The sequence below is a fragment of the Oreochromis niloticus genome, linkage group LG6 (assembly GCF_001858045.2).
Source record: "Oreochromis niloticus isolate F11D_XX linkage group LG6, O_niloticus_UMD_NMBU, whole genome shotgun sequence".
NCBI lineage: Eukaryota > Metazoa > Chordata > Actinopteri > Cichliformes > Cichlidae > Oreochromis > Oreochromis niloticus.
Window position 1 is genome coordinate 27,996,481 of NC_031971.2, and position 27,700 is coordinate 28,024,180.

Consider the following 27,700-nt stretch of genomic DNA (forward strand, 5'->3'; position numbering starts at 1 on the left):
TTGGGAAAATAATTACTTGAACTCTTAACTAAAATGTTCAGGCACCTCTGATAGGGAGCTGTACTTCAAACTAACTTTTTATTTAAGCTTGTTAAGAAATATATATATTAAGAATAAACTCTGAAGAATACACTGAGGAGCCGAACATTTAGAATGACAAATTAACTCTTGACAAAACTTACAAAACTTAACATAATGCTCTGGAGGTTTACACATTCATAACACTATGAATGTGTTATGATTCATCAATTTTTTAAATTTGCGTTCTGTAACAGCATACCAATTTTTGTGCTTTTGGTGTAGTGAAGTATTAACCAGTTTAAACCCCTCATTGCTGTGTGGATACCAGTGTCTAGAGTAACTTTTAAGGTTAAAGTTTATAATTAACCAAATAAAGGTCTCCATTATAAAAATTCAGGCAAATTATAAGACGCAAATAGATATATAGAAATATCTTTGTTTCTTCTGTTCACATAACTGTTTTAAAATAAATGTCTTTATAATCAAACTAACCAGACAGGCAGTAACACAGCCTTAAGAGACAAACATGAAAAAACAAATATTTTTCTTTTGAGTAAATACAGTAGATAAAGAAATGATGATAATAGAATGTATGACAGAAGTAAAGAGCATGGATGGTAAAGTTTCATTTTGATAAAGTACAACTGATTAAAAAAAAACAAACAATAAAAATGAAAAAAAAAAAGACAGGAAATCTGCTGCTTGCTAGACACTTTTATATGTGTCTCTTCCTTCCTGTCCAATGAGGTTAAAAGCACGATGACATTTTCTTGAAAAAAAAAAAAAAAAAAAAAGACAAATGAGGAAGAAAGTATTTTCCTGTGTAAGCAACTTGAAAAACAAGGCACAGGGACTAACGCTTATCCAAAGTCACATTAATTTATGTTAAACATGAAGGGCCATAAAGATGAATCTGGTATGGTTCTGGATATTAGAAACCTCAGCTCTCCAGCCAGGAGTGCTGCCTTGAACCGGTTCACTGATGAAAGTGTTGAAGTTGCTGCATCTGTGCCAGGTAAGACACAATGAAATTTTAGTGTTTTTGACACTTTTTAGTCTGTGTAATGAATGTAAGTGTGTGTGTGTGTGTGTGTGTGTGTGTGTGTGTGTGGTCCTTTTACAGGAGGAAAGCTGCATAAATGGGTTGCTGGGAGCTTTTGTCTCTTATGTATCCTACAGGCTGCTCTCAATGTTTCCCTGCGTCTGGCTCTGCGTAAGATGGCTTTAATTATAATTTAAAGATCTTTTTCTCATCTTAATAAATGTTGTTATTGTGGAAACAGACAGCAGAATGGTCTACCACCACTGGTCTAACACCACTTATGTATAAATCATGCATGATGTCCCTAAACTAGTTTATAGTTACAGTTATTTAAAAAAAATAGTTTTAAAGAAAAATGTTGTGTTGGGTGGTCATAATCTGATATTATGCTAACCTCTCCACTAGGTACTGAGGTCACCTGTAAAAATCTAACTAATGAAGAAGACAGTTTGACGAAGATAAACTGTGGTAAACATCATGGGGACAAAAGCCCTCTAATAGTCACAAATAACTGCTTATTAAATATTGTGCACACATAATTTGTCAGGTTTTATAAATGCCACATATTAATTAAATAAAGCTGCCAGAAATATGAATAAAATGTTACAGTATGCAAACAAACATGAACTATATACACTACCAGTAAAGTTTGGACACACCTTATCATTTAATGGTTTGTCTTTATTTTTACTACTTTCTACATTGTAGATACATACTGAAGATATCAAATATATGAAGCAAGATATATGGAATAAGGTAGCAAAGAAAAAAATGATGAAGAACTTGATGTATGTTTTATATTTTAGATTGCTGAAAGTAGCCACCCTTTGCTTTGTTGACAGTGCTGCAAACCCTTGGCCTTTTCTTAATTAGCTTCATGATGTAGTCACCTGAAATAGTTTTCACTTCACAGGTGTGCCTTGTTTGGGTTCATTTGTGGAATTTCTTGCCTTCTTAATGGGGTTGTGACCATCAGTTTTCTTGCGCAGAAGTCAGTTTGGTACACAACTGACAGCCTATTAGAATTCATACTATGACAAGAACCAATCAGCTAAGTAAAGAGAATCGACAGTCCATCATTACTTTAAGAACTAAAGATAAGTCAGAGATCTTTATGAGATCTTTGGTTCCACCCGTCGTGTGTCTGTGCAACAGAGAAAAGGTGAATGGATGGTCTCTACATGCATGGTTCCCACCAGGAAGCATGGATGAGGAGGTGTGATGGTGTGGGGGTGCCTTGCTGGTGACACTGTTAAGGATTTATTCTAAATTGAAAGCACACTGAACCAGCATGGCTACCACAAAATCTTACATCGACATACCATCCCATCCATTTTGCGTTTAGTTGGACCAGCATTTATTTTTCAACAGGAAATGACCCCAAACAAACCTCCAGGCTGTGTAAGGGCTATTTGACCAAGAAGGAGAGTGATGGAGTGCTGCCCCAGATGGCCTGGCCTCCACAGTCACCTGATCTAAACCCAATCGATGAGATGGACAGCAGAGTGAAGGCAAAGGGGCCAACAAGTGCTCAGCATCTTTGGTAACTCCTTCAAGACTGCTGGAAAAACATATCAGGTGACTACCTCATGAAGCTCATCGAGAGAATGCCAAGAGTGTGCAAGTTATCAAAGCAAAGGGTGGCTATTTTGAAAAATCAAAAATATATAACACATTTTGAGTTATTTAATCCTTTTTGTTTACTACATAATTCCATATGTGTTCATTCATAATTTTGATGCCTTCAGTGAGACTACAATGTAAATATTCATGAAAATAAAGAAAAAACATTAAATGAGAAGGTGCGCCCAAACTTTTGACTGGTAGTGTAGAATTTCATACATTTATGCAATACATTCAGTTTAAAATTATACTTTTTTATCATGCTCTGCTTATGTTCCAAGTGTTGGTAACCTCTCTAAAAATATCAGCTTTGCAGCAGGATTCTATGAAGAAGGAGCTAGAAGAGCAGAAGAGGCAACTCGATTATATGGGTGAATACACGTGTTTCCATTAGTAATCAGAAAACTGGCAACGTATGTAACAGCTCGTCTCTCTTATCTTATGGCAGCTTTGCAGCTGAATGTCCTGACAAAAGAGAGAGAGGAGTTGAAGAGGAAGCTAGAGGACTTTGGTAAGTGTGAGCATGAAACTCATACCAGTGAAGATAACATGATCATATCGTTTTCTTGCTACCAGGGTTGCACAACCAGTTATCGGGTATAGGTGAAAATGCTCTTTATGGTTTCCTTACTTAAGACTTACTGTACTGCCTTATGCAGAATTTTCTTTTCTTGTTTTAGTCATTGCTGACATTGCTGTTTGGTTTTGTTTAGTTTCTGTTCTTCTAAGTGACATCTGTTTTTGTATTTCATCTTTCTATGTTCCCTGGTCTCCCTCCTACAGGGAGTGCAGAATTATTAGGCAAGTTGTATTTTTGAGGAATAATTTTATTATTGAACAACAACCATGTTCTCAATGAACCCAAAACACTCATTAATATCAAAGCTGAATGTTTTTGGAAGTAGTTTTTAATTTGTTTTTAGTTTTAGCTATTTTAGGGGGATATCTGTGTGTGCAGGTGACTATTACTGTGCATAATTATTAGGCAACTTAACAAAAAACAAATATATACCCATTTCAATTATTTATTTTTACCAGTGAAACCAATATAACATCTCCACATTCACAAATATACATTTCTGACATTCAAAAACAAAACAAAAACAAATCAGCGACCAATATAGCCACCTTTCTTTGCAAGGACACTCAAAAGCCTGCCATCCATGGATTCTGTCAGTGTTTTGATCTGTTCACCATCAACATTGCGTGCAGCAGCAACCACAGCCTCCCAGACACTGTTCAGAGAGGTGTACTGTTTTCCCTCCTTGTAAATCTCACATTTGATGATGGACCACAGGTTCTCAATGGGGTTCAGATCAGGTGAACAAGGAGGCCATGTCATTAGTTTTTCTTCTTTTATACCCTTTCTTGCCAGCCACGCTGTGGAGTACTTGGACGCGTGTGATGGAGCATTGTCCTGCATGAAAATCATGTTTTTCTTGAAGGATGCAGACTTCTTCCTGTACCGCTGCTTGAAGAAGGTGTCTTCCAGAAACTGGCAGTAGGACTGGGAGTTGAGCTTGACTCCATCCTCAACCCGAAAAGGCCCCACAAGCTCATCTTTGATGATACCAGCCCAAACCAGTACTCCACCTCCACCTTGCTGGCGTCTGAGTCGGACTGGAGCTCTCTGCCCTTTACCAATCCAGCCACGGGCCCATCCATCTGGCCCATCAAGACTCACTCTCATTTCATCCGTCCATAGAACCTTAGAAAAATCAGTCTTGAGATATTTCTTGGCCCAGTCTTGACGTTTCAGCTTGTGTGTCTTGTTCAGTGGTGGTCGTCTTTCAGCCTTTCTTACCTTGGCCATGTCTCTGAGTATTGCACACCTTGTGCTTTTGGGCACTCCAGTGATGTTGCAGCTCTGAAATATGGCCAAACTGGTGGCAAGTGGCATCTTGGCAGCTGCACGCTTGACTTTTCTCAGTTCATGGGCAGTTATTTTGCGCCTTGGTTTTTCCACACGCTTCTTGTGACCCTGTTGACTATTTTGAATGAAACGCTTGATTGTTCGATGATCACGCTTCAGAAGCTTTGCAATTTTAAGACTGCTGCATCCCTCTGCAAGATATCTCACTATTTTTGACTTTTCTGAGCCTGTCAAGTCCTTCTTTTGACCCATTTTGCCAAAGGAAAGGAAGTTGCCTAATAATTATGCACACCTTATATAGGGTGTTGATGTCATTAGACCACACCCCTTCTCATTACAGAGATGCACATCACCTAATATGCTTAATTGGTAGTAGGCTTTCGAGCCTATACAGCTTGGAGTAAGACAACATGCATGAAGAGGATGATGTGGACAAAATACTCATTTGCCTAATAATTCTGCACTCCCTGTATCTTCCCTCTGTGTCAGGTTCATTTTATTTTCCCGGTTCTGTTGTTTCTACGTGTTGTGTTGTGTTTACTTCCCCATCTCATTATATCAGTTGTGTTACCTATTCCCTTGTTATCAGGAATATATATTGTGTCTGTCTCCCTCCATCTATTGTGGCACCATCCCTCAGCTCTCTTATCTGTGTGTACCCTAGCTCTTTATCTCCCTCCTCCAGGTATCTTCTAGTGCTTTTGATCTTGTGTAGTTTGGGTTTTCATCAATAAATGTCCATTTTGAGTTTACTCCTTCCTTCTGTGTCTCTGCATTTTGGTTCCACAAATAACTAGCTCAAACAACAACACATGACAGGGGAAATACCATTTCACAGCACTACATATACACAATACCAAACAACACTCTGTGATTCAAATGAAAACTATGTTGTATCCTTTAACATTTTACACTTATTTCACAGGTGTTATTTAGGTTTGTAGAATATTGTAACTACAGTTTATTCTTTCTTCTCATGAAAGCTCACTATGCGCAACAAGGTTGGCTGTATTTCAACGGCAGTTTCTATTATATTTCTTCAATCGCGAAAAGCTGGCAAGACAGTAGAGATGACTGTTCGCAAAGAGGCGCAGTCTTGGCGATCATCAGCAGCAGAGAAGAACAGGTATGTTCATTTATGATATAATTAGATAACAGAGTGAAACATTTAAGTAAAACAAATATGTGTGACATCATTTCAATGGTTGATTGCTGCATGTTTATCTTTATGTGTAAGGAATTCATAACGCAGCAGCAGAAGGTAATGTGGATTGGACTGACTGACAGAGAGACAGAAGGAGTTTGGAAATGGGTGGATGAGACTCCATTAACAGCAAGGTTTCCACTTTAAAAATTAATCAAATGAAATATTTCCTCTATTTACATTTTAAGATTGTAAATATTATGAAATTGGTGATTTTAAGTTGTTTCTAATTTGCATGTGTTTGTGTTGTGATTTTATCCTCTTTATCTTTCAGCTTCTGGTACTCTGGGGAACCCAACAATTTTAAAGGCAGAAATGAAGATTGTGTAGTAATAAATCATTACTATTCTAATGAAAACAACTGGAATGATGCTGTGTGTGAAAACGAATACTCTTGGCTCTGTGAAAAACATATGTGAAACAAAATATGTTATATACTTTGACAAATCTCACACTGAGGTTTCGTTTCTTTATACTATGAGCACTTTAATTTAAATTGTCAAACTGTTGCTTGTTTTCAAATGTTAACTGAAGGAAATGTTCTCCCTTCAATCTGCATACCACTTCATTTGTGTAGCAATCATTACTTCCTGCAACAGAGTACATCTACCCATATTTAGATATGGATAGATAGAAGTATAACTCAAGTGATTTTATTACGTGATTATTCTTATTTGATTTGGGTTTTCAGAATCAGAATACTTTATTTATCCCTAAGGAAATTATGTGGGTTACAGTTTTGCTTTCTTCCTGCTAAATCGTTTTAATAAAATATCCTGCATTAAAAAAGTCTAAAATGTGAATGTTCTCTTTTAAGCCCTTTGTGAAACTGTAAAAGTAAAGACCTGTGTATTATTATATCTCACCCGAGTGTTCATACAGGTTAATCAGGCTTTAAAAATTAACAGATCTTTGGGGCCTACTTTCCAGGCCACTAAATCTTAGCCCAGTTAAATACCAAGTGCACAGATTATAGAGAAAAACTGCTGATAGCGGGTGTGATTTTGACTGCAAGGCCAACCTGGCAAGTACACATTCAGTGGAAGCAGGATCGACATTCAGGGGACCCTGGTCCCCCAACTAAAATACTATGAGGTATGTTTATACAGTGTAGCCATGTCAAAAACTGTTTTCACAAATGAACTCATTCTCGCAGCTGGAAATACTCTGATTTAAGCCTTGCAGAAGCCAGAAAACATAAACTCACTGTAAATTAATTTGACAATTTTCTGCCATATTCTCATGTTGCACAAATCGGACATTACATGGTTTTTGAATGAGTGTTAACCCTGTTGGTTATCTATTTAACATAATTAATGATTTTTGGGGGGTTCTTTTGTGATCACTATGCAGTCAGAAAACACACACTCTACAAAGCCTGTACAAAAACATACCTGCATAAGCATTTTAAATGAACACTATCACCAGTGAGAGCAGACGAGCAGTCATCGCTGAGAAAAGCAGAGCAAATCAGTTCGGACAAGTTTACATTTCAACAAACGCTGAAATTTCTTAAAACACCCTGTTTCTCTGCACTGGAAACATTTAGTGTATATTACTGTAGCATTCACTGTTTAAATGAAACTTATCTGTATAAAGCTTTAGACACGTAATACACATCAATCATTTTTCATAGTGTAATCAGTCACAATAATGTAAGCATGTCTATCACAGTGGAGATCTTGAAAATGATGTGAATACATGAGAGAAAATGAGGCTTTTTAGTACTCTAAAAATGTGTCTTAAAGTGATGCTTTACAAGCAGCTGCAGACTGTTTTGTTTTGAACATTTCATGATTAAATTTGTTCACAAATTCATAGTCAGTCATTAAATGATATCAGTCAAAGTGTCTTTATTTAGCTGTTGCCATAGTAAGTTGTGATATTGGTGCTCCACTGATGACTGGCTTTCTTTCTCTGATTATGCATGTACCCACATAGCAAGCAGGTCTGGCCCGGATCTGGTATCAAGCCGGCACTGCTGGCTGACTTCTGGCATGATAAGACGTATGCCACTGTTTATTCGATGGCATGCTATATCTGGCTCGATTGTGGTTTGGTTTATGTGGCCCAGGCCCATAGAAAACAGGTCTTCCCTGGGTCCGGCATCAAGCTGGCACTTCTGACTGATTGGTGTCATGGTAGGGTGTATGTCAACCAGATGTGTGCCAGGTCTGGCAGTGATGGCACTATTTATGTTCCTATTTTCCTATTTCAGTTAGAAGACCCAAATGCCATGTTGCAATACTATACTGCTATCGTAGCCAACGTTTCAAATGTAGGTTTGACAGGTTTGTGAGTGTACACTTTATCCAAAACCTAGTAACCTAGTAACCTACTGATCGGAAGGTTAGTGGTTCGATCCCTGGCTTCTCCAGTCTACATGTCAAGAGTGTGAATGTGTATGAATGTAGTTAGGAAGCACTCAGTTAAGAGAAAGTGTGTGATTGGGTGAATGTGGCATGTTGTATCGAGCACTTTGAGTAATCTGGGAGAGTAGAAAAGCGCTATATAAGAATCAGTCCATTCACTGTCTGAACAGAGTTTCGTCATGTTTGTTTTGCATGTTCTGGAACATGTTGTTATTACATGGCTTGATTAAGGTACACATTAGGCTGACATCTGGGGCCAGAGCTGAAACTGTTCTGGGCCAGCACAGGGCCAGCAGTGTGTCTGCAACTGGCCCGTGGCTGCACACCACTTAGAGATGGCCCACATACCGCAAAGAATGTCGGCCCTTTGGTGGCCCAGATCAGGTTTGCCAGAGGTAATCCACACATGGGCCAGCACAGGACCACCAGTGTGTATGCAACTGGCCTTGTGCTGGCCCATGTGTGGGCCACCTCTGGCAAACCAGGTCTGGGCCACCAAAGGGCCGTCATTCTTTGCGGTATATGGGCCATGTGTAAGCACATTGTGTGGGCCTGATCCGGGCCATACCAATTTTGCTATGTGGGTACTTAACTCGGGGTGACACAATCAGAGTTGATTGAAATAACTCTAATCAGCTGTTCTGGAACCAATAACTACTGGAGTACTTTGGAGTACTTCTGTAGTAGTTCTGGAGTACAAGGTAAATCAATTTACCTTCCCGTCATCATCACAGTGGGTGTTATACCCACTGTGATGATGACGGGAAGGTAAATTGATTTATTTATCTTCCTTGCCTTTGTTTATTTTCCTCGTAATTTAGGTCATTGAATTAGCATCGTCATTTTAGTACGTTTATCTTGCTCGTGTCTTTTGGAAGCACAGAGTTTGTGCTTCGGTTTTGATAAGTGATGTTCTAGCATTTGATTACCGTTACTTCCTGCTAACCACAGTAGCTCAGCCACAAAGTGGTAGACTATATAGTTACTGAGTCACTGAGTGCTGAGGTGCATAAAAGTTACCAATGCTCTGCTGAATTAGTAACTGCAGTTTTCAAACCTCCTCTGGCATTACCAGTCACATTAATACAACAATCTGTAGATATAAACAGTGAGTGAAAAACAAGCTCAAGCCAATTTTGAGGCAACTTTATTGACACGAATACCAGAGGCGCAAAACACCAGCTACTGGTAAACCAAGCAGTCAGCCGAGAATGCAAGACTAGGCTGACCAACTTTGCACTGCCTGGATTGATTACAAGAAGGCCTATGACTCAATGCCCCACACCTGGGTATGTACCTAGATAGCAACCTCACCTGGAAAAACAACACTTCCAGCCTGATCAGGAAGGCTCACCAGCAGTGTTGGTCAAGTTACTTGAAAAAAGTAATCAGTAACTAATTACTGATTACTTCCCCAAAAAAGTAATCCCGTTACTTTACTGATTACTTATTTTCAAAAGTAATTAATTACTTAGTTACTTTTTAAAAATACAATTTACAACCTGAATAGGTAATAAAGCGATAGATCTTTCAGCCCAATTCTACTTTTTCTGCATAATCCATCATACAAAATGTAATCAAATGGAAAAGTCTCTTCTTAAAACTTGTTTTATTAGTTTTAATCTTTTAACTTTATGCATCAAGCAAAAATTAAATTATATGCAACATTCTCTGACTGGAAGAAATTTGTTTAACATTTAAACCTATTTTCTGCACATTCCAGGACATAAAATAAAATATTTTTTTTGTGTTTACACTCACTCTTTCAAATAGATGCAAGTAAAACACAGCAGAAAATAAATAAAGTCAAAGACTAGTTGCTCTATTTTCACCTGTAAAGCAGGACTGGGGTAGGCGGAGGTTTACCCTGGTGTAGGTGTGCCGCAGCGGTCAGTTGAAGACTCCGCGAGTTTCTCTGTGAATTTCCCACTACAGTCGTAGCGCACTCGGTGCTTGCTTGGAACTTTATGGGGGTTTTTTCGCTGTAAAAAGAAGTTTTCTTCCCACACACAACGGACACTAATGTTTTTGTCACTTTTTATGGAATCAAACTCAAAATAAGGTCAGTACTTCCACGCTTTAAACGCTGCATGCTCATACTCTCTCCCGCACTCGATATATTAGCCATTGTTGATCTGCAGGCTGTTGTCACGAACGTCGCACTCGCTTACGTCACTGTCATGAGACATTCTCGCAAAAAACTCATGGTTTTAGTAACGCAGTAACGCAGCGTTCCTACGGGAAAGTAACGGTAATCTAATTACCGTTTTTGCAATGGTAATCCCTTACATTACTCGTTACTTGAAAAAAGTAATCGGATTACAGTAACGCGTTACAAGTAATGCGTTACTGCCCATCTCTGCTCACCAGAGGCTGTACTTCCTGAGTAGGTTGAGGTGTGCGGGACTTGAGAGCTCAGTCCTCATCTCCTTTTACAGATGTGCGGTGGAGAGTGTTCTGTGTTCTGGCATCAATGTGTGCCACGGAAACTGCACTGTGGCAGAGAGGAAAGCTCTACAGAGGGTGGTGAAGGCTGCACAGAGAGTGGTCGGAGGCAGCCTCCCAACCGTCACAGGACCTATACACCTCCAGATGCAGAAAGAGGGCCACCTGTATCACGAAGGACCCCACTCACCCAGCACACACACTCTTTGTCCCACTCCCCTCAGGCAGGAGGCTGAGGAGCATTAAATGCAAAACAACCAGACTGAGAAACAGCTTCATTCCAGAAGCTGTGACACTCCTCAATACATAAATGGACAGGAACTGCTATTGTAGCACCTTAATCACTACTGACACTTACTGACATTGTCACTTTATCAATGCTGGCATCATGCCCTTTGCTGCTAAAAGTATTTATTTATGCCCATATTTATACCTACACTCTATACCCATACTCCATACTGGTACTCAGGTTGTTGTACTCTACTTATTGCATTATTTATCGTATTTATTTTATTACTTGTTATTCTGTTTGTCAAAACAAAAAAACTATTGTTTATTACTTTTTTTTTTTTTTTTAAATTCTGTATCTTTATTATCTGTATTATTTTGTTTCTTTTTGCTCCGGGACCGTGTATACCTAATTTTCCACCTCATGTTAACATGTGATGCGAATGACAATAAAGCTCCTTGAATCCTATAATCAAATTAGACTAGCACATATAGTACTCAAAACACCATCTACTACTGTGTCTGAATGTGTGGTATTGCCATCGTCAATTCAGGCCTAAAGAGATATGTGTTTAAAAAAAAGACCACCTAATTTAAATGTAATTATTACATGCTTGTTAAAAGCTAACTTACAATATATAACATTTCTAATATGCACAATGACCAGATAAAAGATATGGCAATGTTTATATTTAACATAGGCAACCCCAAAATGTTTCTTTATTTCATTTCATTTATTTATTTATTTCACATTTGGTTCAACAGTTTCAACAGTTTTGTCCTTTCATACACACAAACCATGCTTTCCCTTGAAATAACATGCAAGCATGCATGAAAAGGAGCAGGCTAAATTACTTTATTTTCAACTATAAAGCCAACCGAGACTTTAACCATTTAACATGCCGCTAATCTGGTTTATGGCTTTAGACTTTCACAACAAAACTTGAACATGAATGGGATTTGCCAAAATTTTGTTGTACATGTCCACATAAAGCTATTCTATTCTTTTCTTTAAGTGCAACCAAAACTGGGCTGTTTACAGTTACTGTCATGGTCCAGGGTCTGTGACGCAGCGTTTTGAGTTTTGGGAATGTTTAGGAGTTTTCTAGTTTATTATCCTTATATTATAGTTCTGTGTTTTGTATTTGTTGTCATTCAGGCCTTTGTTACTATTTTGTTAAGTTTGTGTTCTAGGTTTTGTTTCTTATACTCATCATATTCTGCTATGCTCCTTATTTGTACTTTCTTTCTGGTCTTGGTTTTGTTATCTTGGCTTTTGGTTACTGTTATCATGCCTCCCCTGTGTTCCGTGTCACTTGTTTAGTCTGTCTTGTTCATGTGTTTCTCTCCAGTCCCTGTGTAAAGCCCGTGTGTCTTAGTTTGTTTCTCATTGTGTGTGACTTCCTGCTTTACTTTGACATTCTCTTGTCCTGTCTGCTGCTTGTTCAGTTTTGCTTCTGCTGTCTCGTCAGTTAGATCACATTCAGCCGTGTTCCCCAGGTGTTGCCTCTCTGACCTGATTTCCTTTTGTGTATATATTGGCTGTATCCCAATTCAGGGTCTGCAGCCTTAAAGGCCGCATTTTAAGGCTGATTACGTCACAGCGGCGCGACGAAGGCTGTCCCAATTTGAAGGCTGCTCCAAATGCAGCCTCAAATGCCTCCTTCATTTCCCTGAATTTGAAGGATGGGTCGGTGTATCCTTCATGGCCCAACATATCCCAGAATTCATAGCGCGGTGGTGGGTGTGGATAGTTTTGCCGAAAAAAACGACGGAAGGTTGAAGCGGGGCAGCGGAAGAGTGAACTCTCAAAAGTGAGTACTGAATATTATGCCACTTATTTATGTGCAATTGTTTAATGATGAAGAACATTAAAACATTACTGTTGGCCACATGTCGGCAAAGTTATGTGACATTAGTGATGTTTGTACTTTCAGCGTTAACTTGGTTTTAAAGCCTTTACTTTAAAATATACGCCGTTCAATAGTCGACCTTAATCTTACAAATAATGTGATGATTTTATGCATAATTAAAGTCAGTCATATATCCACAAACACAACAAGCTGAAAGTCAGTGATGCTGCTCGGTTTGCAGTCCTGAATATGACGGCACCAGCAGGATTCACTGCACTGTTAATGTTAGCTATGTTATATTGCTGCCTCTGTTCGGTGGTGTCGAGCCAAACGGACTTTAACGTGTGTTTGAACGAGCTGACGGTTCACTCGTTAAGCTGAAAGAAAGATGCTTTAATCACAGGAGTCACACATGTGTCCACTGGACCATCTGGGAACTCTTCTTGTTTAGCACTCGTAATAACACAAACACTAAATCCTCCTTCTCTTGTGCTGTTTTGTAGCAGTGTGTACACCTGAGACTGTCACCTGTCTGTCTGTCCTGCACTCTCTCTCTCTTTCTTTCTCTCTGATTGTGGAATAAAAGTATGAACATGTATTTATAAGTTACACTTGTGTTTGAATCCTGCAGCTTATCACACATTTGATTTCCATGTGTGACGACTGCAAGTGTCCAGAGTGAGGACAGACTGAGGGACCCACTGCTGCACATCATCTGTGAGGCTTTGCACCCCTGATGATCCACCAGGACAAACTCAGCAGTGTGTGAGGAAGAGGAGGAGGAAGAGCCAACAGCAGCTGACAGATGGAGAGAATAGACAGACTGTTCCCTGTTTGTGAAGGACTGCTAGGAAAGTTTAAAATAACTAATTGTCTGTCCTGAATCAGTCTTATTAGGTAATGTTCAAATAATTTTATTATTCCAGTGTTTTCAGTGTGGGAGAAAGTACTCAGGGCCTTCAAGTTACACACTATGAAAGGCAGCAACAAGTTTAATGTTCAGAAACCTAAAGTATGTATCAGCAGCAGAATGGAGCTAAAAATAAATGTTTGTTTCAGTTCTATGAAGCTTTGAGTATTTTGGATTAGTAGTACTGCTGTGTTTGTTGCATCATATTGCTGTAATTGTTTATATGCTTTATATATTTTGAGGTAAGTTGATCTATAGTGTTACATCATATTCTAAAAGGATGTTATGTGTTTGTATACTTTCTGCTCAGTTTGACCCATTTAGCAGAAGTCAGCCTGTTTAAGGCTCTGATATCTATTCTGTATGACTTAAAGCAGTTATGACATGCTCTGATTTTCTCACCCAATAAACGAATATTTAATATATCGGTCTACTCTTCATTCTACACAGCAGATTGTGACAGTTACAGCTGTCTCATGCTGCCACAAAATGCCATTAGTTTTCAAATATGTCTGACAGTGGCGGTCCTGGCCTGTTTGGCGCCCTGGGCGAAACAGGCCAGGACACCACACACCACACACACACACACACACACACACACACACACAGAAAACATATTAAGGATTGTACATTAACATAAAACTGTTGTCCACACACACATATGAAAAGAGAGAGTATGCATAGTATGCAAACGGCTACCAAACAGCCATCATAATTCGTCATACAATGAGAACAGGACAAATCAACAATTGACAATGACTAATTAATATTAAAATCTGTAACATAATGTATTGTTTGGAGTTACTGTTACTGTTGCTATTTTTACCATTTCTTCTTGGAGCAACTGTAATCCACATTATTTCCTTAGGGATTAATAAAGTATTCTGATTCTGATTGTTTCAGGATGACCTGCCATTATGACACATCTGCTTACCTGTATCCTTTGCTCGTTTCTCCTCCTCTTCTTTTCTATTTTTTCTAAACTGAGGACCTGATGGCTTTGAACTTTTCTTGTCCATCTTCCATTGGTTTTAATTTTGCACTCCAGTATGAACACAAATCCCTCAACCCGAGGATCACCACAACATGACATAGACCTACACCTTAGTTCACAGATTCACTTTGTCTAGGGTTTATTTCTGAGATTTCACACAACCCAGGATTCAAATCATGAATACATAATGAGCTTGGATTTACAACATTATAAATGAAATGTGCTCTATTTGGAAGCAGCAGGGCCCCCTCCCCTTTTGACGGGTTGTATGTGAGACTTTAAATCATCAAACTGTAACTTTTAAATTTTTATTGATCCCTTTACCCCTAGTACTAAAGTGTATGTTTATTTTCTTACTCTTGTTATATTTATTGTTTACTTGCACTGCTGTAACTGGAGCCTCGTCGTCTCGTCTCTCTATATACTGGACTGTATGTAGCGGAGATGACAATAAAGTTTACTTTGACTTCAGCAGCAGGCGCACTGAGGGCTCTCGCGCTCACTTTTCGTGTATAGAATTTCGAAAAAACATCGGTGCAAATTCGTGTTTGTTGGTTTGTTTTTATTTTGTTTTATTTTGCGAGTTGGTTATTAGACGCTGCTCCAGCCAGCCAGTGAATCCCCCGTCGCCCCGCCCTCTCCTCCCTGTGCCGCAAGCAGCAGGCGCACCTCGCAAACGAAGGACGCCCTTACTCCCAGCAAATGGGCGATAGAAAACTGATCGGTGCCCATGCCATTCCCAATATGCGCTGGCTGACGTCGGGGCATCGTGAGTACGAGCAATTTTTTTTTTCTTTGCCGATGCGCGTGATGCCGCTCCCCACCACGATGCCGCCCCGGGCAACTGCCCGTGTCGCCCGTATCAAAAACCGCTACTGATGTCTGACTACTCTTTTTGTTCATCGATTATTTTTTTGATGAACAAATCATTTCTTGAAAATGTTTTGATTTTATTTTGACAAAAACATGCACAACAATTACATAATACAACATCTGGTTATGTTTAATGCTCTACAGTAAAATATATACTTAACAGCCATATACAACATTACACCAAACAGTCATATGTATGTTTTACAACCAGAAACAAATGAATTATGATGCATTAAGCAAGACTGATGAAATGGTGGAATCGGATAGTAACAGAGCAGAGGAATCAGAGGCCTGGCTGTATGTTAGCTTAAGTGGGTTCAAAGGTCAGTACTCAGGCACACACTTAATCTTTCTGGGTCCTCAACACAGTAAGTGCTTGCAAAACGGGTGAGTTAATGCCAAAACAACTTCCAAGTGTGCCTCGCCAGGAGGGCACATAGGTACTGAGGAGGACCCAGCCCTGAAACGAAGAAGCAAAGTAAAAACAAATCCACAGGGGACAGAGTGAAAGAGGGAGAGACAGAAAGGGCAGGTCAACATAGAGCAGGGGTGTCAAGCATAGGGGCCGCGGGCCGAATCAGGCCCACAAACGGGTTTTTAAAAATACGGGTTTAATCCGGCCCGCAAGATGATTTTGTAAAGTATAAACTTCGGAACAGATTTTCCTCGATGTGGCCCCTGAGCTAAAATGAGTTTGACACCTCTTGCATAGAGGAAGCAGGGACCATGACAAAAACTGACTCAACTGACAAACCGTAACTTAAGAAAGAAAGACAGCAAAGCAGGAAACTTAAACCTCCGGATGTTGTGAAAAATGTAAGAAAGAAAGGTAGATAAGGAAGTTATGGATTAGTTCCTGCATTTACTAACTATATGCCTTTGTCATACCACAGCAAAATAAGTTTGTTCTTAAATACGAATCTGACATGGATTGTGAAAATGGAGCTGATACTTCGACCAGAAGTAAGTAATTCAATTTATTTATAAGATTTTCATGCTGTCTGTCCATGTCATATGTTTTATTCTAGCTTTAAGTATGAGTTTGCATTGAAAACACCACCTTGGTAGATATTCTTGGAACCAGGTGGAGGATTTTTTTTTTTTCATTAAAACAAACGATTAGGGAATAAACTGCATTCAAAGTTTATTTTTTCAACCACTATTACTATTAAAACTATTTAATAATGTTATTTAATAGTTATAAAGTATTTAATACTTTCTTCTTTTCAAGAACTCGGTATCAGGGCTTTCTTCTTCTAAATTTAGCTAAAACTGAGGTTTTTGTACTCTCCCCGAAATCTCAGAAATATGGTCTCTAATCTACGAAAGAGGATTAGGGCAGAGTTCTGACTTTAATCTCAGAATTCTGGAAAAAAAAAAGTTGTGCCCACTTTTTTTCCGGTGTCCCTAATCCTCTTCCATACTAACCACATACTTACTCTGGATGGCATTACCTTGGCCTCCAGGAACACTGTGAGGAACCTTGGAGTCATTGTTGTCCTTCAGTGCAGGTATTAAACAAATATGTAGGACTGCTTCCCTCCATTTGACTAATATCACTAAATTTAGAAACATCTGGTCTCAGAGTGACACTGAAAAACTAGTTCATGCATTTACTACTTCGAGGCTGGACTACTGTAATTCATTATTATCAGGATGTCCTAAAAACTTCCTGAAAAACGTTCAGTTGATCCTAAATGCTGCAGCAAGAGTACTGACAGGGACTAGAAAGAGAGAGCATATTTCTCATATATTGGCTTCCCTTCATTGGCTCCCTGTTTAATCCAGAATCTAAATTCAAAATCCTTCTCCTCACATACAAGGTCTTAAATAATCAGATAATAATAAAAGTGCCATATGACCCCATTAGAGCACTTCACTCTCAGACTGCAGGCTTACTTGTTGTTCCTAGAATATTTAAAAGTAGAATGTGAGGCAGAGCCTTCAGTTTTCAGGCCCCTCTTCAATGGAACCAGCTTCCAGTTTGGATTCAGGAGACAGACACTATCTCTACTTTTAAGATTAGGCTTAAAACTTTCCTGTTTCATAAAGCATATAGTTAGGGCTGGATTATTGGGCACCAGGTATGCTCAGGTAAATGTTAAATACAGTCCAGGTGTTTTCAGTGGCCCCTACTGACAAACCAGGAAATAGACAGAGTCAATATTTCATCTTTAAATATACATTTCTGAGAGGCTGTTTTTAACCTGTGATCTGTGAAATCTTTATGGTTTAGCACACCAGCTAATGCTCTTTTATCAGTCTGCTAATACACATCTGGTAAGAGATACAGATGCATATAAAGTCACACCAAACAATTCCTGAACAGTTCTTATCCTACCACTGTAACCACACTGAACTCAAAACCACTAAACCCAAGACTGTTTTTTTAATGTATACAATATTTATTATGCAACATTTTTATCAGTTCTACTTCCTCTTTATTTACCCCTCCATATATTTTTTTATTCTCCTGTTGGTGTTTATATTATTATTATTATTATTATTATTATGCATGAGTCCATATCCTGACAGTGCACCATAATTTTTGTTGTACATTCTTGTATAATGACAATAAATTTTCTTATCTGTTCGATTCCTGCACACAGAAAGAAAACTCTGCAGACTGGTTGTTTTGAGCTTTGCACTTCTGTGTATTCTTCAAGCTACACTCAACATTTCACTGCGACTGGCTTTTTGTGAGTCAATTTACATTTTCTCTGTAATGTGACCATAAATTCACCATCTGAATAATATAAGAACAGAAATGACAGAGAATTACTGTTACAATTTGAACAACTGCAATTAATTTAACTTGAATCAGGTTCATTCATGTGGCACTCTGGTGGTGTAGTTACTTAAGGAAATGTTTATTTGCTCTTACAGACAGTTCTGATACAACAACAACACCAGATTGTGAGGCCATTATTAAAAACTTGACTAAACAACAAGACATGAAAATGAATGAATTAGGTGAGTGTAATGCTAAACATTATTATCATTATTAACATTGCTGTTTGTTATTTTCTTGAGCATAATTCTGAAGGTTCAGTTTTACTGTCCTTTGCAGCTTGCTATATCCAACAAGGATGGTTATACTTCAACCACAGTTTATATTACGTTTCATCTACTACAAACACCTGGAATGACAGCAGAGAGGACTGTCTGCAGAGAGCGGCAGACCTGGTGATTATCAACAGCAGAGAGGAACAGGTACAGTATATAGGAGGAAAATCTGTTTCTGAGACACAAAGACAAAAGTGTCAAACTGAGATGTATTTAATGTTATTGTTTATTTCTTTTTCTGTGAATAAGAACTTCATAAGAGAGTTTAAAAAACGGACATGGATTGGACTGACTGACGCAGAAGAAGAACAGACATGGAAATGGGTGGATGGGACTACACTTACCATCAGGTTTCACACTTTGTTTTTTACATGACTCTTTAATAAATTATTGTTGGTAACTTGCATCTTAAGATAAATTGTAGGTGTAAATTCTTGTCCTCGTGTGTAGTTGTTTGTTCAGTATACCATGACTTCAGTGTCAGTATAAAATGGTTAGTCTTTTTTTCTGTTTTTTGTGTTCAGTTTCTGGGACACTGACGAGCCCAACGGTGCTGGTGGAGATGAAGATTGTGGAGAAATCTATTTCCCTGAAACAGAAAACTCCTGGAATGATGAATCTTGTGACACAAAAAATGTCTGGATTTGTGGAAAAAAAAAATGTAGAGATAATTTAACCCACCGGAAAATAATAAGATAGAAAATCATGACAATAATATCACCATTCATTTCAGGTAGTCAGCTGATTTTAAGTGAAAGCAGAGAGGCAGAAGAAAAGACAACCAACATAATACTTTGTTTATAAAGTTGGTGTGCAGGCTGTTATCTGTATGTCATATAATCTCTTGAGCTGAAGCTTCTCCAGCTTTGCTCAACATATTCCAGAAAAAAACCTGAGCGCCATGAACATGCGGACTGATCTGTGCGAGGGAGGAGGAAGGTAGTGACGTGGTATTTCAAACCATATTGTTTTATCCTTTTGCCGTGAGTAGTTTAATTTCCAGCTTACTTAGTTTTTCTAATTTAAGACAACTCAAATGACCTCAGTTGATCAGCTTTTTGAATGAAAAGTACTAGTAACTTACTTAAACTGAGTTCTTAAAACAAGTTGATAAAAACTCTGTCTACTTAATATTTTTAATTAAACACAATATTGGATTCAGAATTTAGATAATCTTCAAATTTCCATTAAAAAAATATATATCTTTACCTAAATGTGAATGGATTTTCCCACAATTAAACAAATATGTAGGACTGCTTTCTTCCATTTGCCTAATATCACTAAAATTAAAAAACATCTGGTCTCAAAGTGACACTGAAAAATTCTATTCTATAGAGTCTAGTGTCCTAGTTTAGGTTTTTGCATTCTCTTTTTAGTGTTTTGAGTATTTAGTAGGTTCTCCCCCTGTGTCCCCCTCCGTGTATTTTGAGTTCCCATGACTCGTTTCGCCTCCTTGTGTTTTATTTCCATGTTTTTCCCAGCCCGTTATCTGTGCTCTCCTCGTGTTCTCTCTCCCCCTCGGGTCTGCGTCTCTGTGTACTTCCTGTTTTACTTTGATAGTCTCTCGTCAGTGTACGTCCTGTTGTGTTTTCTCCTGCCCTGTCTCGATAAGATTATCAGTGTCACCTGTGTTCCCCGTGTGCTCCCACGTCCCTCGTTATCCTTCTGTGTATTTATGTCTGTGTCTCCCTCAGTTCTGTGTTGCGTCCTCCCTCATAGCTGTGTTATTCTCCCTATGTCTCTTTGTGCATATTATAATTAGTTTTTCCCAGTTTAATTTTGTATTGTTTATGTCGCCTGTTTCACAGCAATAAAGCTGTGCTTTTGAGTTTAAGTTCCGTTCCCGTGAGTTTGAGTTTGGGTCCAATTCCTGCCTGCCACACAGCCGTAACATGACAGTGGGCCCATTCCCAGAACTCTCAGTTGTCCGTTATTTTTGGCTGTATTCATTTTCCCTTTAATTCTGACAAGCTTCCATTTTCCTGCCACTGATAAAAGCATGACACTGCTACCAGCATGCTTCTCCAGAGGAATGGCATTACAAAGGTAATTTCTTTAAAAGGTTCTAGATTCAGATCCAGATTCAGTTTTACAACTTCCAGTATGACTATTATGTACTGGTTACTTAAAGTGGCTACTGTCCACTACACTCTAGTCCCAAGTCTCTATTGGTCAGGCTTATAAAGTGCTTGTAACATTCGGCAGGTTGTCTAAACTGTACAGGGGAATTCAGTTAGAGCAGGGGTCTGCAACCTTTAACACCCAAAGAGCCACTTGGACCCGGTTTCCACGCAAAAGAAAACACTGGGAGCCGCAAATACTTTTTGACATCTAAAATGAAGATAACACTGTATATATTGTTTTTTTACCTTTATGCTTTGTGTGAACAACTAAGGTGTGTTGCTTATGAAATCCATGAAGTGCTATAGAGAAAATTACATTTTATTTATGTAATTAATACATTTTGAACTCTTAAAGAAATATAACAAAAGGAAAGACACCAACCTGAACTAAAATGATCCATGTAGCAAACAAAAACTGTTGTGAGCCGCCACCCTCATGTCGCCTTTGGGCTTTGGGAGCCTTGACCTGACTTTTAAAAAAATTATTGGAAAAAAAAGCTCTATGCTGCTGAAAAATGAAAAACAGATATTTGCAAAATTCTGCTTAAATATGTATTTTACCTGGTTAATGTGTGTGGCGGGGCGTGGTCTGCAGCGCCAGCGCTGCAGGGGAGGCGGACGCACCTGAGCGGCACCCGCAATCACGCCTCGCTGCCTTAACGTCTGTGCTATCTGTGCTGATGTATTGGTATGTGTTGGGCTGTGAGCTGAAAAGCTACAGCCGGCTGTATGCGTACAGCAACCGTGTGTGAAAAGTGCTCAATAAAGAGATGCTCAAAAGCATGCTCATGGAAACATCGTCGGGTCTGCCGTGGTATGCTTACAATGGAACTTCTGCTCCTGAACCTCTGCGCACAGAGTCTACAAATCGGGGCTGTACGAAGTCACTTTCATCTTCACGCAGGACTGTAAGCTGTCATCTGTGAGGCGTGAGCGGTGTTTGTTTTTAACATAGTTCACGGTGGAGAACAGCTGTTGACATAATGTGTATCCGAAGATCCATAATTGGCTTACCTGAGGTTGAAAGTCTCGATAAATGCACGGCGTTTCGGCAGGTATACCGGCTTCCGCGAGTGTGACGCTTATTTTGAGCGATCAAAAAATACTAGAATATAATTTTATATTTATATTTCAATATCACAATAATCTTCCAATTTAGAACTACAAGTTATAAAAGAACTAACATAAATAAAATACACTTATGCTAATTCCTGAAAAAACTAATTTATTTTCCCAAACCACGCGGAGCCGCACTAAAAGGACTAAAGGGCCGCTGGTTGCCGACCCCTGAGTTAGAGAGACCATTACGCTGTTGGTCACCTTTCTGACCGAGAATCTCTTGTTTGATTTTTTTTTTCCATTTGGCTTGTCAGCCAACATAGGAGTCGTTGATTCAATACTTCTTCCTTTTTTCTCCCATGATTGAAACCAGTGTGCTGCTAAGAATGTTCAAAGCTTTAGAAAAAGATATATAAACCTTGACCTGCGGTTTCACAACTCAAAACGATGACAGCAGTCACAGAATTTCTCTCACCAATTTTAATAAACTCACCAATTATTCCAAGGATTTCCTTTTGCCACAGATGCCCAAACAAATTTTATATTTAACTGATCATTTAATTACTGACCTTGAATTGCTTATACTGATGTAGCCAATGCTAAGGTAGCATTATGAGTGGTGATTTTGTCTGTGTGTGAGTTAATCCTACTGTCTTTCCAGTTTTAATATCTTAATATATTCCAAATGACTGAAGACAAACCCTTGAACATTAGACCAGTTTTACCATCATTGTAAGTATGCGAGGTTTGGTTTCTCTTTCACTGGATTTTATTTTTGAGTAACTGTATGTGTAAATAGTTGCCTATGTATTATAGACAATTCATATTGAAAAAATACTTATATAAGATCAGAATCTACAGTATATAGAGATTATATAGATTTCCAGGTCGATACTACATTTAAAAGATCAAAAGATAAGTAAAGGAAAATTGAAATGAGATTAATGAGATGCACAATGGCACCCTTATGCACCCTTCTGTCACATTGAATCATTATTTTTAATGTAAGTGGAATTGTAAACAGATATCATCACTTAAATACATTTTGACACCTGGATCACTTTTATGTTAGAAATCCATGACATTCACCACATGTTCAAAACACTTGATATATTTGTCACAGGAATTAGCTGCATCAGCTATCAGCTGCCATAAAGGGTAACCTTCAGCTTTTAATATTCTGCTCTTGTCTCTTCTTTGCACGTTTCTTTTTTCCCCACATAGGTTCTGATAGAGAGCACTGAAAATAACTAAAAGGCATCATAGACTGTTATGGACCTGCTCAATGTGACCTTTTCCCCCTGTTTCTTCTGTGACTTTCATTTTGCATTCTGACCTTGCTTTGTAAACCAGGGTTGAAATTCCTTTTGTACTTGTACTGTATGTTGTGCTCCAAAGCCCCCTAAAATATAAGCTGTTTTTACTCAGGTTTTAACATTCCAGCTTTTTAGTACAAAGTTCACATGATGTCCAGTTGTGCCCATAAGTAACTGTCCACAGAAATCACTGCGAAGTAGTGAGTAGATGTCCTGTACCTGCCTTCTGCATATTCTACCGAGGCAGCTGTCTCTCACTTAAAGCAAAGGGAGTAGCTGAGTACTGAAGTAAACTATATCAGCATGCTGCCGTCTCATATTTAAAAGTAGATATATATGAATGTTTTTATCTTAGTGGAAATTGGAAACTGAGTTGATCTGATAAGGGAGAAGGGGTAGATGTATTCTGTGTGAAGGAAGCTGTGTGCTTAAATCTTCGGATGTTGTCAAAAACGGAAGAAAGAAAGATAGATAAAGAAGTTATTGATTAGTTCTGCATTTTCTCACTATATGCCTTTGTCATACCACAGCAAAATAAGTTTGTTCTTAAATACGAATCTGACATGGATTGTGAAAATGGAGCTGATACTTCGACCAGTAGTAAGTAATTCAATTTATTTATAAGATTTTCATGCTGTCTGTCCATGTCATATGTTTTATTCTAGCTCTGAGTGAGTTTGCATTGAAAACCGCACTTTGGTAGATATTCTTGGAATCAGGTGGAGGATTTTTTTTTTTCTAAACAAACGATTAGGGAATAAACTGCATTCAAAGTTTATTTTTCCAACCACTAACACTATTAAAATTATTTGATAATTTTATTTAATAATTATAAAATATTGAATAGTTTCTTCTTTTAAAGAACTCGGTATCAGGGCTTTCTTATTCTAAATTCAGCTAAAACTGAGGTTATTGTACTCTGCCCGAAAAATCTCATAAATATGATCTCTAACCTACGGAAGAGGATTCAGGCCACCGGGGAGGGAAAGCGGGCACATCTGTTTTTTCTTTTCCAGAATTCTGAGATTAAAGTCAGAATTCTGACTTTTTTCTCAGAATTTGGAAAAAAAAAAAAAAGATGTGCCCGCTTTTTTTTTTTTCCGGTGTCCCTAATCCTCTTCCATACTAACCACATACTTACTCTGGATGGCATTACCTTGGCCTCCAGGAACACTGTGAGGAACCTTGGAGTCATTGTTGTCCTTCAGTGCAGGTATTAAACAAATATGTAGGGCTGCTTCCCTCCATTTGCCTAATATCACTAAAATTAGAAACATCTGGTCTCAGAGTGACACTGAAAAACTAGTTCATGCATTTACTACTTCTAGGTTCGACTACTGCAATTCATTATTATCAGGATGTCCTAAAAACTTCCTGAAAAGCTTTCAGTTGATCCAAAATGCTGCAGCAAGAGTACTGACAGGGACGAGAAAGAGAGAGCATATTTCTCATATATTGGCTTCCCTTCATCGGCTCCCTGTTTAATCCAGAATCTAATTCAAAATCCTTCTCCTCATGTACAAGGTATTAAATAATCAGATAATAATAAAAGTGCCATATGACCCCATTAGAGCACTTCACTCTCAGACTGCAGGCTTACTTGTAGTTCCTAGATTATTTAAAAGCAGAATGTGAGGCACAGCCTTCAGTTTTCAGGCCCCTCTTCAGTGGAACCAGCTTCCAGTTTGGATTCAGGAGACAGACACTATCTCTACTTTTAAGATTAGGCTTAAAACTTTCCTTTTTGATAAAGCATATAGTTAGGGCTGGATTATTGGGCACCAGGTATGCTCAGGTAAATGTTAAATACAGTCCAGGTGTTTTCAGCGGCCCCTACTGACAAACCAGGAAATAAACAGAGTCAATATTTCGGCCCGCTGGTCTCCTCCCTACGAGCCCCAGCTGTCAGCGTCCTTATTAACTTCCCCACACTGCCCCCAGTGTTTCAGATTAACTGGTGTCATAGATTAACTGGTGTTGTTCAAACAGATGTGTCGTAGACTTGCTCTTCGGGAGCCGCTACTGACAAACCAGGAAATGAACGCAGTCAATATTTCATCTTTAAATATACATTTCTGAGATGGTGTTTTTAACCTGTGATCTGTGAAATCTTTATGGTTTAGCACACCAGCTAATGCTCTTTTATCAGTCTGCTAATACACATCTGGTAAGAGATACAGATGCATATAAAGTCACACCAAACAATTCCTGAACAGTTTTTACAGTTTTTTACAACTGTAACCACACTGAACTCAAAACCACTAAACCCAAGACTGTTTTTTTAATGTATACAATATTTATTATGTAAGATATTTATCAGTTCTACTTCCTCTTTATTTACCCCTCCATACATTTTTTTTTTAGTCTCCTGTTGGTGTTTATATTATTATTATTATGCATGAGTCCATATCCTGACAGTGCACCATAATTTTTGTTGTACATTCTTGTATAATGACAATAAATTTTCTTATCTGTTCGATTCCTGCACACAGAAAGAAAACTCTGCAGACTGGTTGTTTTGAGCTTTGCACTTCTGTGTATTCTTCAAGCTACACTCAACATTTCACTGCGACTGGCTTTTTGTGAGTCAATTTACATTTTCTCTGTAATGTGACCATAAATTCACCATCTGAATAATATAAGAACAGAAATGACAGAGAATTACTGTTACAATTTGAACAACTGCAATTAATTTAACTTGAATCAGGTTCATTCATGTGGCACTCTGGTGGTGTAGTTACTTAAGGAAATGTTTATTTGCTCTTACAGACAGTTCTGATACAACAACAACACCAGATTGTGAGGCCATTATTAAAAACTGGACTAAACAACAAGACATGAAAATGAATGAATTAGGTGAGTGTAATGCTAAACATTATTATCATTATTATCATTGCTGTTTGTTATTTTCTTGAGCATAATTTTGAAGGTTCAGTTTTACTGTCCTTTGCAGCTCGCTATATCCAACAACGATGGATATACTTCAACCACAGTTTATATTACGTTTCATCTACTACAAACACCTGGAATGACAGCAGAGAGGACTGTCTGCAGAGAGGGGCAGACCTGGTGATTATCAACAGCAGAGAGGAACAGGTACAGTATATAGGAGGAAAATCTGTTTCTGAGACACAAAGACAAAAGTGTCAAACTGAGATGTATTTAATGTTATTGTTTATTTCTTTTTCTGTGAATAAGAACTTCATAAGAGAGTTTAAAAAACGGACATGGATTGGACTGACTGACGCTGAGAAAGAACAGACATGGAAATGGGTGGATGGGACTACACTTACCATCAGGTTTCACACTTTATGTGTTTTACATGACTCTTTAATAAATTATTGTTGGTAACTTGCATTTTACGATAAAGTGTAGGTGTAAATTCTTGTCCTCGTGTGTAGTTGTTTGTTCAGTATACCATGACTTCAGTGTCAGTATAAAATGGTTAGTCTTTTTTTCTGTTTTTGTGTTCAGTTTCTGGGACACTGACGAGCCTAACAGTTATGAAGGAATTGATGAAGATTGTGCAGAAATCTTTTTCTATATAAGAGAAAACTCCTGGAATGACACACCGTGTGGCAGAAAAAATGTCTGGATTTGTGAAAAAAAAATGTAGAGATAATTAAACCACCGGAAAATAATAAGATGTAAAATCATGACAAATAAATGTATTCATATAATATCACCATTCGTTTCAGGTAGTCAGCTGATTTTAAGTGAAAGCAGAGAGGCAGAAGAAAAGACAACCAACATAATACTTTGTTTATAAAGTTGGCGTGCAGTCTGTTGTCTGTATATCATACATAGAAAAATATTTAAATACTGTTCAAATTATGTGATTATCTTCTTTTTTATACATATAAAATAAACCTCTGTCCCAGTGTGTTCTGCCATAAGTGGTACAAAAACTCTTCCTACATGTGTTGGCAGCTCTGATCTACTTTGAGCAAACATAATCATGTGTGTTTGCAAATAATATCAAAAATATTTTGTTCATTACATTATAACAGCAAAGACTGTTTCTCAGATTATGTGTGACAACATGAGCCTGGTTTGACTTACTGGAAAACAAGTAAATGACTTCAACATTTTGGAAACTAAATGAGGAAAAAATGCAACTATCCATGTGGAAGATTGTCACAGTTACCATTTGTTTAAGGGTGCCAGAAAAACACAAATACTTTGTAGATAGAATGATGTGAGGTTGCCTGACTGTTCTGACTTGTATTTAGTGTCATTTTGTTATGAATAAACTGCATATACTTCATTAAGAGGTCTGGAATTGCTTTTTCGTATTTAAAAAAACTATTGCCATTTTACATGCAAAATCTGGTTATGTGTACAGAATTGTGTAAACAGCATTCATAGCATTACAACAGGTAATCATGTACAAGTACTCAGACTTCCGACAGCCAAAAGGCATGCATGTAATTACGTTAATTAGGTTAAATGGTGATTCTAAATCTGCCATATGTGTACAAGCGAGCGTATTCTTACTACGGGTCCCAAGCCTGTATGAATTAGATAAAGGGTATCTGGTATAAAGTCATTGCTCACTCCTAAGTTGAGTTCCAGGAGTAAGGTCAGAAAAAGAAGAAAAAGTAGGATATGTTTTGCTTCTGCTTCCCAGATTTTGTCCCTGTCTTGAGCAGCCTTTAATGGAGCATACTACTGTCACCCAAACTATGGTCAAACTTT

The 27,700-nt window shown here is 38.2% G+C and overlaps 2 protein-coding genes across 5 annotated transcripts; both read left to right on the plus strand.

Moving 5' to 3' along the window:
• Positions 1-834: 834 nt before the first annotated feature.
• LOC102078738 (CD209 antigen-like protein E) lies at positions 835-6,777 on the plus strand. Its single transcript, XM_005463264.4, has 8 exons — positions 835-1,036; positions 1,145-1,234; positions 1,469-1,531; positions 2,995-3,057; positions 3,135-3,197; positions 5,543-5,685; positions 5,797-5,897; positions 6,038-6,777. Exons 1-8 carry the CDS (start codon positions 904-906, stop codon positions 6,180-6,182), a joined length of 801 nt encoding a protein of 266 aa, XP_005463321.1. The 5' UTR covers positions 835-903; the 3' UTR covers positions 6,183-6,777.
• An 8,505-nt stretch (positions 6,778-15,282) lies between these two features.
• LOC102078842 (CD209 antigen-like protein A) lies at positions 15,283-27,269 on the plus strand. Of its 4 annotated transcripts, none has more exons than XM_025907843.1 (7): positions 15,283-15,334; positions 16,332-16,401; positions 18,048-18,137; positions 18,325-18,411; positions 18,509-18,651; positions 18,754-18,854; positions 19,029-20,338. In XM_025907843.1, exons 2-7 carry the CDS (start codon positions 16,365-16,367, stop codon positions 19,201-19,203), a joined length of 633 nt encoding a protein of 210 aa, XP_025763628.1. In that variant the 5' UTR covers positions 15,283-15,334; positions 16,332-16,364; the 3' UTR covers positions 19,204-20,338. The 4 variants fall into 4 exon arrangements, with proteins under 4 accessions (XP_025763628.1, XP_025763629.1, XP_019215244.1 ...); XM_019359699.2 differs by lacking the exon at positions 15,283-15,334 and adding an exon at positions 26,701-27,269 and having other exon boundaries at positions 15,813-16,401; positions 19,029-19,237; XM_025907842.1 differs by lacking the exon at positions 15,283-15,334 and having other exon boundaries at positions 15,816-16,401.
• The last annotated feature ends 431 nt before the right edge of the window (positions 27,270-27,700 follow it).

Bases quoted from the DNA above. Each gene is read 5' to 3' on its own strand.
- LOC102078842 (XM_025907843.1), top strand. From the start codon at position 16,365: ATGGATTGTGAAAATGGAGCTGATACTTCGACCAGAA. The intron at 16,402-18,047 runs GTAAGTAATTCA...TCCTGCACACAG, and splicing joins AGCTGATACTTCGACCAGAA to AAAGAAAACTCTGCAGACTG. The intron at 18,138-18,324 runs GTGAGTCAATTT...TTGCTCTTACAG, and splicing joins TTCACTGCGACTGGCTTTTT to ACAGTTCTGATACAACAACA.
- LOC102078738 (XM_005463264.4), top strand. From the start codon at position 904: ATGTTAAACATGAAGGGCCATAAAGATGAATCTGGTATGGTTCTGGAT. The intron at 1,532-2,994 runs GTAAACATCATG...TAAAAATATCAG, and splicing joins TTTGACGAAGATAAACTGTG to CTTTGCAGCAGGATTCTATG. The intron at 3,198-5,542 runs GTAAGTGTGAGC...TTCTCATGAAAG, and splicing joins GAGGAAGCTAGAGGACTTTG to CTCACTATGCGCAACAAGGT.